The sequence below is a fragment of the Pseudorca crassidens genome, chromosome 12 (genome assembly GCF_039906515.1).
Source record: "Pseudorca crassidens isolate mPseCra1 chromosome 12, mPseCra1.hap1, whole genome shotgun sequence".
Taxonomy (NCBI): domain Eukaryota; kingdom Metazoa; phylum Chordata; class Mammalia; order Artiodactyla; family Delphinidae; genus Pseudorca; species Pseudorca crassidens.
This window is the reverse complement of record NC_090307.1, coordinates 30,257,060-30,275,331: the sequence shown is the minus strand read 5'-3', so window position 1 is coordinate 30,275,331 and position 18,272 is coordinate 30,257,060. Positions and strand designations below refer to the sequence as shown.

General features: G+C 39.0%; 1 protein-coding gene and 1 pseudogene across 1 annotated transcript; one reads left to right on the top strand and one right to left on the bottom strand.

Annotated features, from left to right (window-relative positions):
• Window positions 1-999: 999 nt before the first annotated feature.
• On the bottom strand, window positions 1,000-17,464 carry LOC137203328 (RNA/RNP complex-1-interacting phosphatase-like). The gene is made up of 7 exons (XM_067699222.1): window positions 17,223-17,464; window positions 15,740-15,815; window positions 14,635-14,757; window positions 11,215-11,338; window positions 7,573-7,633; window positions 2,518-2,564; window positions 1,000-1,827 (listed from the first exon to the last, which is right to left on the bottom strand). The coding sequence occupies exons 1-7, from the start codon at window positions 17,462-17,464 to the stop codon at window positions 1,763-1,765; spliced, it is 738 nt and encodes a 245-aa protein (XP_067555323.1). The 3' UTR covers window positions 1,000-1,762.
• LOC137203330 (RING finger protein 11-like) lies at window positions 5,200-5,949 on the top strand (annotated as a pseudogene).
• Window positions 17,465-18,272: the final 808 nt, after the last annotated feature.

The following is an 18,272-nucleotide window of genomic DNA, read 5'->3' as shown; positions in this document are numbered from 1 at the left end:
ATTATTTACTTTTGGAGGTGTCGGGTATTAGTCACAGCATGTGGGCTCTTCGTTACAGTGCGTGGGCTCTTCCTTGCAGCTCGTGGGCTCTCTAGTTGTGGCGCGTGGGCTCCACAGCACGTGGGCTCAGTAGTTGCAGTGTGCGGGCTTAGTTTGTCTGTGGCATGGGGGATCTCAGTTCCTCAACCAGGGATCGAACCTGCATCCCCTGCATTGGAAGGCAGATTCTTAACCACTGGACAACCAGGGAAGTCCCCACTCTTGTATTATTTTAAATTTAGTCCTCATTTCTGAATTTTTTTCCTTTATTTTGAATTCTGTCCTGAGTTCTAACATCTTTCCTAATTCTGGTTTATGCTGTTCGTTCACCTTTTTTTCATTATGGTAAAATATATATAAAACAAAATTTAGTATTTCAACCATTTTCAAGTATACAATTCAGTGACATTAAATATATTCACAATGCTGTGTGACCATCACCACTATCCAAATTCAAAATAATTATGTCTAAAGATTGAGCAGGACCTCAGAAAGATGGAGGCAGCAGCATAGTTTCTGAATCTCTCCAAACCCTTTCATGGAAGAAGATCAACTAAAACCAAACACCCATAGGTGGCATTTATCAGCATTTACCGTTTCCAGAACTTTTTCACCATCCCAAACAGACTCTAGAGCCATTAAACAATAACTTCCCATTCCCTCTTCGATCCATGTTCTTTCATCTTTTCCACTGTTTTTCCTAACGTCTTTTAGCCCACTTTGAAATAATAGGTTACAGTTTTGATCTGTTTTGTGGACCTGTCTTTTCCAAATTTATTTTATTGTCTGAAGAGATGCTATTCTTATTCTCTTTTCCCTTACACTACCTCTGTACGGGATTTGATCCCAATCCTTTTCTTTTATTGATTTTTGGATGAAAATAGGTTTAAAGCACTTTGAAAAGGAGGTGCGAGGCCATGTGGAAACATGTTCCTCATGGCTGTTTCATCAATGCTTCACTTATTCTGGTGTTTTTTTTTTTTTTTTTTGGTACACGAGCCTCTCACTGCTGTGGCCTCTCCTGTTGTGGAGCACAGGCTCCGGACGTGCAGGCTCAGTGGCCATGGCTCACTGGCCCAGCTGCTCCGCGGCATGTGGGATCTTCCCGGACCGGGGCACGAACCTGTGTCCCCTGCATCGGCAGGCAGACTCTCAACCACTGCGCCACCAGGGAAGCCCTACTTATACTGTTTTGAAATAACTGTTTTCCAGGAGGCATAAACCAGTGGGCTTTATCATTGGACAGAGTGCAGAGAAAGGACCCCACGAAAGCTGATCACCTTAGCAAAAATGATTTAGTTATGGTTTCACCCAAGATTGGTCACAAACCAGCCTGGGAAACTCAATGAACCAGAGACAAGGTATAATGCCATCTTTCCTTCTCTCTGCCTCAGCTCTCAAGGATTGGTCACCTACATGTTATTAGTAATTATTAGTTGGTTTCTGTTCATAATTACTATCAGAAGACACAGCACTTATGGGCCTAATTATACTGCCCAGCTACGCACTATTCTTCTTCATTTTGGCTTCCTGTCCACCAGCAGGAACCTGATTTATTTTTGTTCTCCCTTCACCACAGCCCAGTAATTTCTGTGAATGACTCTCTGTCTCACCAGAATCTGTATCTCTCACTCTGCCCCAACATCCCACCCCATCATTCGTTCCCCGAAGTGTACTCTAGAAATTTAGGTAAACTGGATATTTTACCACTGTTCACCATCTCTTATGAAACCAGAAGAGCAGCTTTCTTATGGAATGATGGAGAACTTGTAAAGATAAAACACCAGTCTGCAGGAGAAAGGGGAGAAGAGAATGATGGAAATAGTTTCCGGAAAACTATTTTTACATTTTGTTTTGTTTGTTCCTGGTAAATAAATTGAAATCTTCTAAACATTAAAAGAAAATCTAAACCACTAAATTCAATAATACAGGAATATAACTTTTTAAAAAAATTTCTTTGGCTACGCAGCATGTGGGATCTTAGCTCCCCAACTAGGGATTGTACCCATGCCTGCTGCACTGGAAATGCAGAGTCTTAACCACTGGACCACCAGGGAAGTCCCAGGAATATAACTTTTAGAGGAGAAGTTATAAACCCCTTGGTTATATGAACTGGAGATTTTTAGTAAGAAGTCAGATATTTTAAATGACTTGGAGCTTTAAAGAAAGGAAGAAAGGAAGGAAGGAAGGAAGGAAGAAAAAGGGACTTCCTTGGTGGTGCAGTGGATATAGTATCAAAAATAAAGTAATTAATTAAAAAAGAAAAAAAAATGCTGAAATCCACTGACTAATTATTCAGGCTGTTATATCCCGCTATTTCCAGATACATCCCTTTAAAAACTTTTGGTAAAAGGTTATCTTATGTCAGAACAAATGAATTACAAACTTTTCTTTTTGTCCAAAATTTGAGAAATTCCCCTACACTTCTACCTTCAAATTTTATAAAAAGGGAAAAGTAGTGACAACCGTTATACTTACATCCAATTGCATCATCTGGCCACATACCTTCTACATCAATCAAATATCTACAAAACAACAAAATTCGAGTTATTTGTAAATATAAAGAAAAGAAAATCAAGGTTTTGCAAAAAAAGGTCCAATCTCACTTTACAAATATAGATATAAAAATCGTAAGAAACTATCAGCACATCTAATCAATAATTATTAAAGAATGATATACACCAGGACTACAAAAAGGCATTATTCCAAGGATGCAAGGCTAACGCAACTTTAGAAACTCTATTAATATAATTATTTACATTAATACAACAACTTAACTAATAAATGAAAGAGAATAAAATACAGGACCAAACTGGCAGATGTTAAAAAGTTATCTGATAACATGCAACAGTTTCGGTGAAAATGCTCTGTACGCTAAAAAGAGGAGACTTAATATGACAGAGTATTCATCAAGAACCAACAAATAACAAAAGACAAATTAGGATAAATATTAACATCATATCTAAAAAACCCTATCTAACCAACCATAGGAGCCAGAAACTTAGGAATCACCATCACTGACAGCTATTTCTCCCTCACCCTCATCCTCAACCCACCACCAGTGCTAACAATGATACTGCCTACATACCTCTAGAATCTGTCCACATCTTTCCACCAAAATGACCACCATACCCTGGTTCAAGCCACCATTATGCCCAATTTCTACAAAAGTCTCCTAACTTGTTTCCTCACTTCCATTCTTTTTCCCTGCAGTGTATTCTCCACTCAGTAGCAAAATGATAGGTTGAAAATGCAATTGGGTATGTTCCACACACTCATCTTCAACAAAAAAAGTTCAATGGTTTCTTATTACTCTTAAAGTCTGAAACCTTAAACATAAGCCTGCACGATTGAGCTCCTACCCTCACTTGTAGCTCCATTATAATCACATGCTCCCCCAACAGCCCCACCTTCCTGGCCAGTTCCTCCAACACAACATATGCTTTCCTCTTATAGGGTCTTTTGTTATTCCTTATGCTCAGAAATCTCTCCGAAACGTCCCTATCTGCTTAATACCTACTCATCCTTCAGATATCAGCTGAAACATCCCTAAATAAACCTTCTCTAATCTCCATGATGAGATCAAATCCTCCCTAAAATATGCTCTCATGGTACCATGTTCCTCTCCTTGGCACTTGTCAGAGTTGTAATTCTACATGCAGAGTATGATTCTTGAATATCTATTCTTCCCTCTCTGGACTGTTAGAATTCACAAAGGGCAGGTCAAGTCTCTTCACTCACAAAATTTCACAAGTCTTTTTGCTAGCAACCAGCACAGTGTTTAAACATAACACATGCTCAATAAGTATTTCCTGCATGAACCACCATAAATTGGTACAGTGTAGCAACATCCACAAAAAGCATAAGGGCATCAATTCTTTGATGCAGAAGTCCCATTCTGAGTGAAGTTAACTGAGATAAAGCATATATATTCAAAGGTGTTCACACAGCAATGTTCATTACTATGACGTTTTATAATATCAAAAACTTCGGACTTTTATATGTTCATCAGTGAGCAAAGCAACAATGCAGCCTTAAAAAAAAATAAACAAATGGGACCTAATGAAACTTAAAAGCTTTTGCACAGCAAAGGAAAGTATAAACAAGACAAAAAGACAACCCTCAGAATGGGAGAAAATATTTGCAAACGAATCAACAAAGGATTAATCTCCAAAATATATAAATAGGTCATGCAGCTCATTATTAAAAAAACAAACAACCCAATCAAAAAATGGGCAGAAGACCTAAATAGACATTTCTCCAAAGAAGAATACAGATGGCCAAGAGGCACATGAAAAGCTGCTCAACATCACTAATTATTAACGAAATGCAAATCAAAACTACAATGAGGTATCTTCTCACACCAGTTAGAATGGGCATCATCAGAAAATCTACAAACAACAAATGCTGGAGAAGGTGTGAGGAAAGGTAACCCTCTTGCACTGCTGGTGGTAATGTAAACTGATACAGCCACTATGGAGAACAGTATGCAGGTTCCTTAAAAAATAAAAATAGAATTACCATGTGACCCAGCTATCCCAGTACTGGGCATATACCCAGAGAAAACCATAATTCTAAAAGACATATGCACCCCAATGTTCAATGCAGCACTACTCACAATAGCTAGGTCATGGAAGCAACCTAAATGCCCATCGACAGATGAAAGGCCAAAGAAGATGTGGTGCGTATATGCAATGGAATATTACTCAGAGATAAAAAAGAATGAAATTGGGTCATTTGTAGAGACGTGGACGGACCTAGAGACTGTCATACAGAGTGAAGTAATTCAGAAAGAGAAAAACAAATATTGTATATTAATGCATAAATGTGGAATCTAGAAAAATGGTACAGATGAACCGGTTTGCAAGGCAGAAATAGAGACACAGATGTAGAGAACAAACGTATGGACACCAAGGGGGGAAAGCGGGGCAGGGCGGGGGTCAGTGGTGGTGAGATAAATTGGAAGATTGGGATTGACATATATACACTAATATGTATAAAATAGATAACTAATAAGAACCTGCTGTATAAAAAATAAATTTTTAAAAGTCAAAAATAAATAAATAAAAAATTAATTAATTAATTAATAATTAAAAAAAAAAGAATGAGGTTGGAAGACTGTCAAAACAGCACACAGATCACATACTCAAGCCCCGGAAGATGGGGAAGTGCCGTAAGTCCCTCACTTTGGATGACATCTCCCTGCCTCACAAGTCTCAGTCTGACTGGGCTAGCTTTGGCAAGGGGACGGAGCTGGATCAGGAGCCGCTGCTGCCATATCTGGATCAAGTTCCAGTTTTAGTCTATCATCCAACACCTAGCCAGACTTGCCTAGCAACTCAGCTGAGAGGAACAAAATAGGATAGCTCAAAAGAACAGGCCTCATACAGCATCAGCCTAAAGCAGTTTATGACCCTGGAAGAAATGGATCAGAAAAAATGATCCGGGGGACTTCCCTGGTGGTGTACTGGATAAAGACTCTGCACTCCCAATGCAGGGGGCCCGGGTTCATTCCCTGGTCATGGAACTAGATCCCACACGCATGCCGCAACTAAGAGTTTGCATGCCACAACAAAGGAGCCCACTGGCTGCAACGAAGACCCAGCACAACCAAAAAAAAAAAAAAATCAATCAATAGAATAAAACAAATATTATAAAAAAGGATCCGGGAGTGTGTGATCTGTATGATGGACTTTGTTTATGAGAACCCAATTTGATTTCTGCTGTGTATGCAGATCACCTGGGCTGTACAGATGACTGGCTGATGAGATCCTTCACGTGCCCCTCCTGCATGGAGACAGTTGATGCAGCACTGCTTTTGTCCTACGAGACTAACTGAGCCAGTGTCTCTCACCTGACTTCAAGAGAACCATCATTTTTGGTGGTTTTGATCTTTTGTCATTGAGCCCAAAGAGCGGGGGATTAGGAATAAGATCATGCATGAAAGTTTCCTAAAAATTCCTGAACGGCTGCAGATGTTGGGAAAAAGTACGTAATAGTTTAGAAATTTAGGGGGAAAAGTAGGATGTTATTTTTATGTAAAGCCTTCGCTCAGTGTTTAAAAATATAATTGTATTTAGATCTTGTTATTGCTCCAGTACATAGGATTTGTGTAAAGTGTTACAGCAGCTATATATGTTTCAGTTGTGTGTCGAAGATTAGGATAAAGATAGTGGTTGTTTTTCCTAAGTGAGATATCTTTCTTCTTTCCCCTACCCAAATTCTTTTCTGAAGTTGCTGGCATTTAGGTCAAGGTTTTATTTAAAGCTACATTTTATAACACTGGCACAAAAAAAGTAGTTTTAAGCTTTTTTGCATAGTTCTTTTTTTTTTTAGAATAAACATAGAGCATTTATTTTTTACTTTATAGGAACTCCACAAGTTAAGGTCCCATTGTTCTTTTGCTGTGATTGTTGTTCCTATTGATGCTGCTGTTTTCTGTCTTTGCTGGTTCTTTCTAATCTACCATTTGTCATTATTGGCATACGATCATCTCAGGGTCACAAGATGGCTGCTGTAAAACCAAGTATCATATTCTAACAAAACAAGGAGGAAGCAGAAAAAGAGTCCCAACGGTCATTTTCCTAATGCATATTTATCTTTCTTCAGAGAAAAATATCATTCTCATAAGCACAATAACAGTCTTCCCCTAATTACTCATTTGCCAAAACAGATTGATATGACCATTCATAAGACAATTCATGGCAAGGAGGGATATGATAATGATTGCCTCAGTCTAACAAGGATTTATCCACGAAAGCTGAATTCTTCTCTCCTCAAAGAAATCAACACTTTTCTACATACAAAACACAAGTCTCTTGAAGGGTTCTTCATAAGTGCATTATAGAAGAATTTAGTATGTCATAAGCACTTAAGGATTTGACATTCAACTGTAGTAGTATCCATGTTGGTTAATTTTCTTACAAGTCCCATGATGAGTTTGAGAAAACCTGAAAGAATTAGAGTATCAGGTTCTATTAAATCCTTACATGTATCTTGCTTAAGTTTTGGTTCATTAATTTATATCCAACTACATAAAGCAAATTTGGAGGGAAATAAATAAATAAATAAATAAATAAGATTGAGGTCTCCAAATATTTTCATAGGAAGATGTCCACCATATATTAAATTATAAACCAGAATGTCTAAATACTATACCATTAAATCAAATGTACAGTCAGTGCTGTATATCCAACGGTTCCATATCCTGCAGATATGGAAGGCCGACAATACTACATCATTTTACATATGGGACTTGAACATCGGAGGATTTTGGTATCCATGGGAAGTCCTAAAACCAAACCCCTGCAGATACCAAGGGACCACTGTATATGCTTCTATCTGCATTTTTTACATCTGAAAAAATATGTGCTAAATTATTACTGGTGGTAACCTCTGAGTAGGGGGCACAATTGCCTTCCACTTCATACATTTCTATGACTGCATTTTTTGCATTCAGCTTACATTAGCTTACATTACTGCTGTAAACAGAACAATTTAAACATGGTCTGCCTCTTGGGGTTGGCAACTCACCTGCAGATATGGTAGCCAGTCCTGTTTAAATTATGGGTACAGTGGACACCAATAAGTCTGTCTATAAAACAGGGAATATGGAATTAAGTAAGCAAAGTAAATACACTAAAACCAAGTTATACAATTTTCTGAAGAGTAGCCTTTATTAGTTACCACAACACTACCACTATCCTGAAAAGGAAAAACTCTGAAGAAAAGAGTGTTTTTGCAGGAATGTACTATCAAGAATTAACTACTATATGTCAAAATTCATTGTCTCTGGGAAATTTTGCATAGCCTCCAATCAGATGCAGTAGCGTGGACTGGAGAATGCCCATCAGGAATTTATGTGACTATAGAAAAAGGGAGTGGATAAAAAAAAAAAACAGGCTACCAGAAGAATAGCATTTGTTTTTGAGTGAAACAGATGGAATGCCTTCACTTTCAATGCTCAATATCAAAAAGAACAAACGGTTTCTGAAGGGCTCTTGGGGTCCCAAAGCACTTCCATTCCTTCTCTCATTCAGTGCTCCTCACATGCCACGGGTCTATGTGCTTGTGGAGTTCCCGGGTTAACTAGTACCGTTTTTGTTTCACAATGAAAAAGTAAGGCTTGAGACGTAAGCCCAAGCTGCACAGCAGGCAAACAGAAAAAAGACTAGAATTGAGTCTCAGGTTTTCCCAACTATGCCACAGTATTTCGTGGTCCAGCACTTAAAAAAATTATATGAGAAAGTAAATAAAACACAACAACACGTAGCTGATCTCTGCAAAAGATATGTCTGTGACTATGTGGTGATTGCCATTCGTCATCTCCTGCCTGGATTACTATCGCCCTACAATTCTAAAAATCTCTTCTATTTCAACTAATCCACAACATGGAAGATGTTATCTTTCTAAAATATAAACTTGGCTGGATTGCTCTGTTGCTTAAACATCTTCACTTAGCACAGAATAAAGCCCAAGTTTTTAGCACAGCATTGAGAACTCTTTACAAACAAGTATCAGTCTCTCTCTCCAACTGCATTATAAGTTCAAACTATGACTTACGGGCTTCACTGGTGGCGCAGTGGTTGAGAGTCCGCCTGCCGATGCAGGGGACACGGGTTCGTGCCCCGGTACAGGAGGATCCCACATGCCACGGAGCGGCTGGGCCCGTAAGCCACGGCCGCAGAGCCTGCACGTCCGGAGCCTGTGCTCCACAACGGGACAGGCCACAACAGTGAGAGGCCCGCGTACTGCAAAAAAAAACCCACAAAAAAACCACGACTTACAAGGACCTACATCATCCACCTCCCTCCTTTGCCCTGCCAGCCTCCCTGATCTCATTCTCTACTGCCCTGCCCTCACTCACTTTCCCCTGTCCAGCCACACTGGCTTCCTTACTATTCCTCAAATATGCCAAGCACAGTTGTGCCTCAGGGACTTTGCACCTACTATTCCTTCTGCTTCAGAACACACCCTCCCACCCCATCTCCACTCTCCCAGAACACACCCTCCCACTCCATCTCCACTCTCCCACATATCCAATGGCTTGTTTCTCACTTCAAGGCTCTGCTCAACCGACATCTTATTAGAGGGGACTTCCCTGATCACCTAACACATTCCCTTACCTCTTCATCTTGTTTTGTTATTCTCCAAAGCATTTACCACCACTTGACAATCCATATATTGACTTATTTATTCATCTCTCTCCCCCACTAGAAAGTAAAGTACGTAAGGGAAAGAACTTTGTTCTCTTCCTACTTCCTAGAACAGTGCCTTCAACTTAGAAGGTGTTATACAAATATTTGCTGAAAATGAATGTATGGATTCTTTGCCCTTTCACATTACCCTCTAGTCACACCAGAGGCTGCCCTTCCAGAGCACAAGTTCAAGCCCTGTGCCTTTTGTACCTGTTCCCAATACCTGGGCTGTCCTTTCCTCATTCCGCAAAATCCTCTTACCCCAAGCCCAGCTCAAACGCTGTCTCCTCAGTCAGGCCTTCCTCAATTTCTCCTCTATATTCCTGATGCACTTGATTCTTTTATCATAATTAACCCACTTATAGTCACTACATGTTTATCTTCCTAGATAACTGTAAGTTGCTACTGAACAAAGACTTCTACTCACCTCTGTATCCCCGTGCCGTAACAACAAATCTATAAGGCTCTCGGTGTTTACTGAAACAATTTATTTTCTGAGTCTCTACCAATTCTAGGGAGTGGATAGTATAGTCTCCTCCTCATTATCAGTGAGCCTGGCATCTGTGGGAGGGGCTTATAGCAGAGGAAATCACCAAAGGATCATAACTAAGGTCCTGAGACTGCAATGGCAGAGAGTATGGTGAAGTTAGCTCACTGGAGGCAGAAGACCCACAGAGGAGTCAGCATATGCAATGGACTACACTTGGTATAACATGTGAACAATCAAGGTTTACAAACGTGTTCTCATGCACTTGTAAGGATCTTCTAGCCCATGGGGAACAGACAGAACACACACACAAAGGAGCCTGGAGGAAGCAAGTTCGCCAGCAGCTGCACCCTAACATCTTAAGAGGTAACATTTCTGTGACTACAGCTTACACAAATCAGATAATTTGTCTCCTTTCTAGACACCCTGGTTATCACACGCAAGGCCAAGCCTGTAAAGTTTTAAAGCTAAAGTACAGGGACAATCTGTGAATAGGGCTTAAGATATTTAAGAGCTAGTACCTGCATTAAGCCACCAGGTTATAGAATGAAAATTTATCTTGAAATTCCAGTCTCTTCCTCTCTCTCTCACCTCCTTTCCCCTATCTTCCCACCTCCATCTCTATTCCTTCTCCCCTACTCCCTGTTTTATGTATATATGTGCATCATTTTATATATACACGGAATATTTACTGTCTGTTAGATTTATTTAATAAAGTGCACACTCCTCAGGCTCAATTTAGAAAGAGGACAAAATGAACACTTTCTCATGGGGGTGAGTGGCGTTCCAAAGACAAAAGATTCCTCAGTCTTAAAACATGGCAAACACCATGTTCCTTCTGATAGATAGATGCTAGAAAAAGGCATGTGGATCCTTAAAATTCACAAGCTTTTAAGACCTACTATCAACAGAGTAGATCCTAAAGCAGAAACAATAAAACACCAGCCTTTTAAGTTCTTCCTGCCTGAAGATGAGAATAAGAGGTGGTAGTGTACTTCCTCACTTGCACCCAAAGTGTAAAGGCAGCAAAAATATCTTAAACAAGTATGATGAGGAAGCCACTCTTCTGGTCCACTTGTTTTGCTTTGCCTCTAGGGATCTGTCTCACTGCAAACCTTTGCTTTATGTTTTCTCTTTTATATACGCTAAGAACCTGAGAGTCTTAACCTTTTCTTCCACCGCTCAACCAATAAATAGGACAAAAGAACATTTTTATTTTTTTATGTATTTTCCATTCAAATTTTTAAAAAAGAGATAAGTAAGCTAGTTCAGTTCATATTTCTCACAAAATCACTTTCCAAACTAAATTGTTTGTGACCATGAACAGGAAAAACACCGTCCTCTATTAGCACCATCTGACATTTCCACCTTAATGTTACCAAGCACAACAGGCCTAATGTCAGAAGTATTAAAAATGTTAAAAATCCCCAACCCCACTCAAAATGCATACCAAAGTTCTGGTAAAGGAAAACAAAAACAAAAACAACTCACCATTATCTTTATTTTCTTTCAGAAACCCATTAACAGCACACTGGAATTTAAAACTAGTGTCGTCATCTGGCACCTGATACCCAATTGTACAAATTTCTAAATAAGGAATAGTTTCTGGTAAGTCCTATAAGGCAAAACCATGAAAGTATGTATTATTTCCTTTGTAGGGAAAGAATAAAATATTCATTAGAGAAGGCAGAATATAAACCAGGAGAGTACATTAAACTTAGTATGTCAGTCATTCTGATAAGAGCCATTTTTTCCAAAGCTGTTTTAACCAGTAATTATCACTTGATTTTCATTAAAACTGCAGAATGGACAGTTACTAGGCATGCAAAAGGAAAAGCAAATCTATGTGAATGAATGCACATGTAACTCAAAATGATATAAACAGTTCTACTTACATTTATGTTCTATCTTACATTTCAAGGGCCATAAAGCAGCTGTGATTTAAGTAGAATAGTAGAATAGAGTCAGAAGAACTTGGATTCAAATTAGGAAATAGAGCAAATTTCAGGCATTGTTGACAACTGGTATGCCTGGCATGGGAGAAATAGACTATCAATAGAAGACAGAAAAGGATAAGTGAAAATTCTCTAGTTCTGAATTTAAATGGAAAGTAGCAGTATGAACCTATGACATATTTTAAAAATATTAAAAACAAACATACATATTTCCTAGCTCTGACCACTGAAAAAGTCTAGAAAAAACTGATGTCATGTCAAAAGGACTCAGGAGTCACTGAGAAGCTCCAACTGGCCAAAGATAGGGTCTCAGTTAGAATAATAACTGTAACAGAGTCCACGGTGATATGAATAAATAAATTTTACAAAACTGGTCACCACTGGAGGATATTTGTGAATCAACTCATTATTTTGAAAACTGTTAAACAAAAGAAGAGAATCATGCCTCTACAACTGGGCAACCAAATAGCTGATGAGGGGAATCTTCTCCCCATAGAAATATACCCAGATAATAAGTGAAAAAAAGAACAACAGAATTCACCAACATTTGAAGCCTCAAGTGAATTAATGGATGTAGGTATGAATCATCAGTGACTGCTAATATCACAGAAAGAAACAATTATATGTCTCCATGGAAGAAAACATCATCACCTACGAAACTGTCTTGCCAAAACAAAACATGCAAGCTTCATTCTGATCAACTACCAATTTACAGGAAATAAAAGGATTGAAGAATATGTTAACAACACATGGAATATAATCATCAAAATCTAGATTGGACAAATTACCTGGTTTCTTTAAAAATAAAATTCAAGGAGGAAAAAAAAAGTGAGAGAGATATGGAGGGAGAACCAAGAGATTAAACAAGACTTAAGAGACCTAACAATCAAGGCAATGTGTGGACCTTATTTGGATCTAATTCAAAATTCTTAAAGACAATTTTTTATGACATTGAGGAGACAACTGCAAATTTGAGCACTCGCTTGGTATTTAATATTAAAAAATGATATTAAGGAATAAAAGTCCGATATTTTAAATACACATACCCAAAATGTATAGCTGGGGCTTCCCTGGTGGCGCATGGCTGAGAATCTGCCTGCCAATGCAGGGAACACAGGTTCGAGACCTGGTCTGGGAAGATCCCACATGCCGCGGAGCAACTAGGCCCCTGAGCCACAACTACTGAGCCGGCGCGTCTGGAGCCTGTGCTCCACAACAAGAGAGGCCTCAATAGTGAGAGGCCCACGCACCGTGATGAAGACTGGCCCCCGCTTGCCGCAACCAGAGAAAGCCCTCTCACAGAAACGAAGATCCAACACAGCCAAAAAATAAATAAACTAAATAATTAATTTTAAAAAATGTATAGGTGTAATTACATGTTGTCTCGGAGCTGCTTCAAGATAATATGGAATGGGGTGAAACAGGTGGGGATATAGATAAAACATGACAGCCATCAGTTGGTAAATAATAAAGCTGGATGAGTTCGTGGGTATACAAGGAATACTCACAGTATTTTGTATACTTTTGTGTATGTTTAAAATTTGTGATAATTGTTTAAAATCAAGACGACACTGTAGAAAACAGTTTGGCAGTTTCTCAAAGTTTAAACGTAGAGCTACCGTATGATTCAACAACTCTGCTACTACCTACACTGCCCATCTAAAAGAACTGAAAGCAGGGGTTTGAGCAAATACTTGTACACCAATGATCATAGCAGCAAGATTCACAATAGCTACAAGGTGGAAACAACCCAAGTGTCAATCAACCGATGAATAACAAAATATGGTATATACACACAGTGGGATTTATTAAGCCAAAATAGGAATGGTATTTTGTTACATGCTATAACATGGATGAACCTTGAAAACAATAGGTTTAGTGAAATAAGCCAGACATAGAAGGATAAATATTGTAGATTCCACTTATACGAGGTACCTAGAATAGGCAAATACATAGAGACAGAAAATAGAAGAGCGGTTACTAAGGGCTGGTGGGAGGGAAAATGGGGTTGTTACTGTTTGATGGTTACAGAGTTTTTGTTGAGGATGATGAAAACGTTTTGGTTATAGACAGTGGTGACAGTTACACAACACTGTGACTGCATTTAATGCCACTGAACTGCATATTTATAAATGGTTAAAATAAATATGATTTATGTATATTTTACCACAGTAAAAGAAAGAGGAATAACTCAGTTGAAATTTCAATTCTTCCTTGTCCGAGAGTCAGTTTCATCGTCTTTAAAATTAGTAATTGTAGTTGTCTATCCTCTGAGTTTAGTGCAGAGTAAGCACTCAGTAGGAGGTATCAGTACTACTTCCACTTCAACAGCAAAGGACTCTTGTGAAGAGTAACTAAGTCAATGGATATGAAAGAACCTTATAAATGGCAAACTGCTATACAAATGTTAACAAACATTAGGTGTTACTGTCTCCCAAGGCCATGGAACAGGTCAGAAGAAGGATAATTCTTTTGCATTGGTATGTCCTACATGGGCCAAGAGAACACATGGGTTTCTGTATTATATCAGAAGATATTAGGAAAAGAAAGCATAAAACTTAGAGAACAATTGTCTTTAACAGTGATGCTTAAACATGCTCAGGCAACAGCTTAAAATAAGTGCTAAAGACATAATGGACATACTTTTCTTTCCTTTTAGGCTACTACTATTCTTACTAAAAGTTTACTTCATTTTCAAAATATAGAACATGGAAGCTTATAGACTTTCTTAAGCATCTCTAGAGGCTACTGCTGAAGACTATAGTTCAATTCATATCTTTAATCTAATTTTGAAACAGCAATTACAAATGCGTATTTAAGGAAACGACTAGCTTCCCTTTTTGAACCCATGAAAGAAGGCCAGGATTCACCTTAGCATAAGATGATAACTACTGAATTACTATGAATTATTACAGTATCAGAAAGAAGGTCATTTTCAACTACGGGTTCCATTTACCTCTGGCTTAAAATAGCGGCGAGTATATGTTAAGTCAACAATCAGCCCAAGTTCTTCATTGTGTTCTTGGAGTTTGTTAAGGGGGGAAAAACATTCTTCTGGAGCAAGATTCTTTTCAAAACTCTGTCAGAAAGAATAAAATAAGAAAGAACATGCGTTTAAAATCCTTTATTATATTATCCATTTATTCAAACCCTGTGATGCTAACATATGAGATTCAAAGTAAAGTTTTTTCCTCTGGAGTTTACAAGCGGTATTACGATCCTTTCTTCCAGAGATTAGATGGAAGAAAATAAGCTCACTTCTATATAGTTATTTCTATATCTGTTTATTTCATGTTGGTCTCCTAACCAGACTGTAAACTCCCAGAAGGCAGGGACTACATCAATTTTGCCTACCACTGTACTGCCAGCTCCAAGCAGAGTGCCTGTAAATAGACACATAAATAAATACTTCTTGAATATCTACCTATATCAAGGATGGTTTTCACTGCTAAATAATCTTTTATGTATTTGGCTTATTTATGTACTCTGTTCGATTGATCTGTTTGGTTATTCAAGTGCCAGCAACACACTTTTCTTTTTAAATTAGGAGACTATCTTTAGAGCAGTTTGAGATTCACAACAAAACTGAGCAAAATGTACACAGTTCCCACTTATACCCTCTCTCCTTCATCCCACACAGCCTTCCCCATTATCAACATGCCATACCAGTGTGCTTCATTTGTGAGAATTCATGAACCAACACTGACACATCAGTATCAATCAAAATCCATAGTTTATTGCATTCATGGTACAAGTAACTGACTATTTCTTTATTTCTAGTATAGTCATCCCCAAACATTTACATACTGAGATACATATTACTCTCTTATTAATTACATTATTCTTTACTTATAGTTAGGGCATTCCACTGGTTTTGTTTTTTTTAAATTAAGTACAAAAGTAGGTTGTATTTATCTATGAATTCCATTTCTGGATAGTAAAGGCGGTATTAAAAAGTATTTGCTATAAAAAGGGAAAATGGAGTACGATGGGGTTGAGAGTCAGGGCTCTATATGGTGAATTCAGATTTCTGGAAGAATACGGTATTAACTTTTGCTTACCTTTTTTAAAGGAACTTTGAATGCAGTGAAACGAGTCCCAGGCATCCGCTGTCCAACTGGGAGATAGTCTTTCCACCTATTTATATATATTTTGTTAGGCAAATTTTATGTTTGGCTGTCTCCTTGCATAGGATGAATGCGCCTTGAAAATGGAAATCATATCCCTCTATAGTAGGTCCCTCTTCTTTCTGCTTCGCACTTTGCTGCTCCACTTATTCAGCCCCACGTTGTAATAAGCTATACTTCCCTCGTTCCTGTTTTCCCATCTTGAAAACAGATAAAAGGCAACAAAACAATGCAAAGGTCTCAAAAAATTAGGGATATCTAAAACCAGAGATGCCCAGAACTTCTGCATCTCTAATAAAACCTAGCCCGGTGTTGACTACTATGGTATCATTAATACATACATGTTGACTGAAATAGTTTGAACTCAATTCTTCCCCTTCACAGTTTAGTTTTAGTCCTCACACAAAACATGATAATAAAATTCTTTAATGCTAGGAATCACAGTGAAAAATAATATCTGAACTGACTTCTGTAAGATGAGTTAGAACTAAGGTTAATTCAGTGTATCTGAAGCATAGAAAGTGAGGGCAATAGTGGCACAAGATAGGGCTAGAGAAGCAGAGAGGATTCTAGACCACGCAGAGTCTTAAAGGCCAACAGTTTGTTTTCTATTCTCAAAAGAATGTTTTTGAGCGATGTTTATGAGCAATGTTCCAACTTGCTTTTAAGGTTTCTTGTGTGAAGAATGGATTGGAAGGAAGCAAGAAATATGGACACTACTTAGGACCTAATTGCAGCACACAGGCAAGTTCAGTATTAGGATGCTGAGGAAAAGGTGACAGATTCGGAAGAAATTCAGGAGATAAACCGAAGCGGGTTTAATGGGGTATGAGATGGAGGAAAGGAAGGTCTTAGGGAATTAAAGGGTTTACTGCACACATGAGCAAAGTCTCAAAATTAATCATTTGAACGTACAGAGGTAGATCTCTCAAATGACACCGGTTAGGAAGCAACAGTACGCCCTTTATAATTCCTAGAGACAACACAAATCAACTGTTTCGATGGAAAATTCGGCAGTACCCGTGCGTATTTTCACTCAACCTTAGTTCCAGGTCCTCTTACTCACATTTTCTGTGCCAAAACAACACAGCTTGAGGAATTGAAGGGGATTCCATCCTGGTAATTAAGGAGTGTCCCCAACACTGACAGTCCCATCTTAAAAAGCAGTCCCTCTGCATTTTACCCGAGGAGCTATGGCCAGAGCCTCCCTTTGAAAACGATGAGGGGAAATCAGAACATTACACACTGTCCCTTTCAGCTACTGTGAACTGAGCCACGAGACGACCAATACCCCCTAGCACAGCGCGGACGGGGCAGCGCGCGGGGGCAACAGTCACAGGTGACGGCACAGGAGACGAAGCCCAGGCCCAGGGGGTCTGAGCTCCACCAGCAACGCCCAGTGGCCAAGGCGTATTACCTTTCCGGGATGTGCTTTCCGCCCTTCCTCCTGGCCGACGAACCTCCGGAAAAGCCACGACGCTGACACCAGCGCCCACGGGCATGATGCCACTGGCTCACGTGACCCCCAAGATGCCGCCCACCCAACGCCAAGAGTGCTGAAGTCGCCAACCTGGCGCACTCGGTGCCAGCACAAGGCCCCGAACCACAAGCGCCAAGGCACAAGCCCACACAGCTCGCGGACCTCCTTCTACTGCGCATGCGTCACCGCCCGTTCAGATGACGTCCTCACGCCGAGACACTTCATTAGTAAAGAGGAGTCTGACGCCTGCAATTCCCTCCTTAGCCGGAAGATGGTAGCAGAGGTCCATTAGTTCGTGTGTGCACCCCTCAGAACTCCAATCATATGGGACATGGAAAGTTGTCCCACTCTCCCAGTATCTTGTGTGGTTCTTTCAGATATTTCCGAAGTGCTTACGTTCACACTTGTATCTTGTATGTAAGTATTTCTACGTAATGGAGATCCTGTATTTTATACAAGAGCAGCATACTATACATAATCTACAATCTGTCTTGGATAGTGATTTTGCCAGTCAATTTTTGCGTACACCCATTCGATTCTCTTTAATAGCTGCGTCACATTACATACTTTACATGGCCAGTCCAATATTGACGGACTTTTAGTTGTTATCAGTTTGGGGGTATTTTGTTTGTTTGTTTTGTTTGTTTGTTTTTGTCCTCTGTTATAGATAGGCTGCAATGTGAACCTCTTTATACATGTGTATAGCTATATACAAATTTCTAGACATAGAAATTCTGGAATGAAAGAGATTCAAACTTAAAATATTGAAAGATTTTCAATCCATCTAATCTGCCTAATCAACCTTCAAAAATACTCTATCAACTTATACTCCACTCACAGTGAAACATTTATTGGGTTTCTATTATGTGCCTGGTATCATGCTGGAGGTTGACAGTATGGATTTACATTTTAGACAATACCAAAATATGCCTGAGAGAGATAAGAGTGGAGCTCAAGTGTAACATTTCCTCACAGTATCAGGCATAG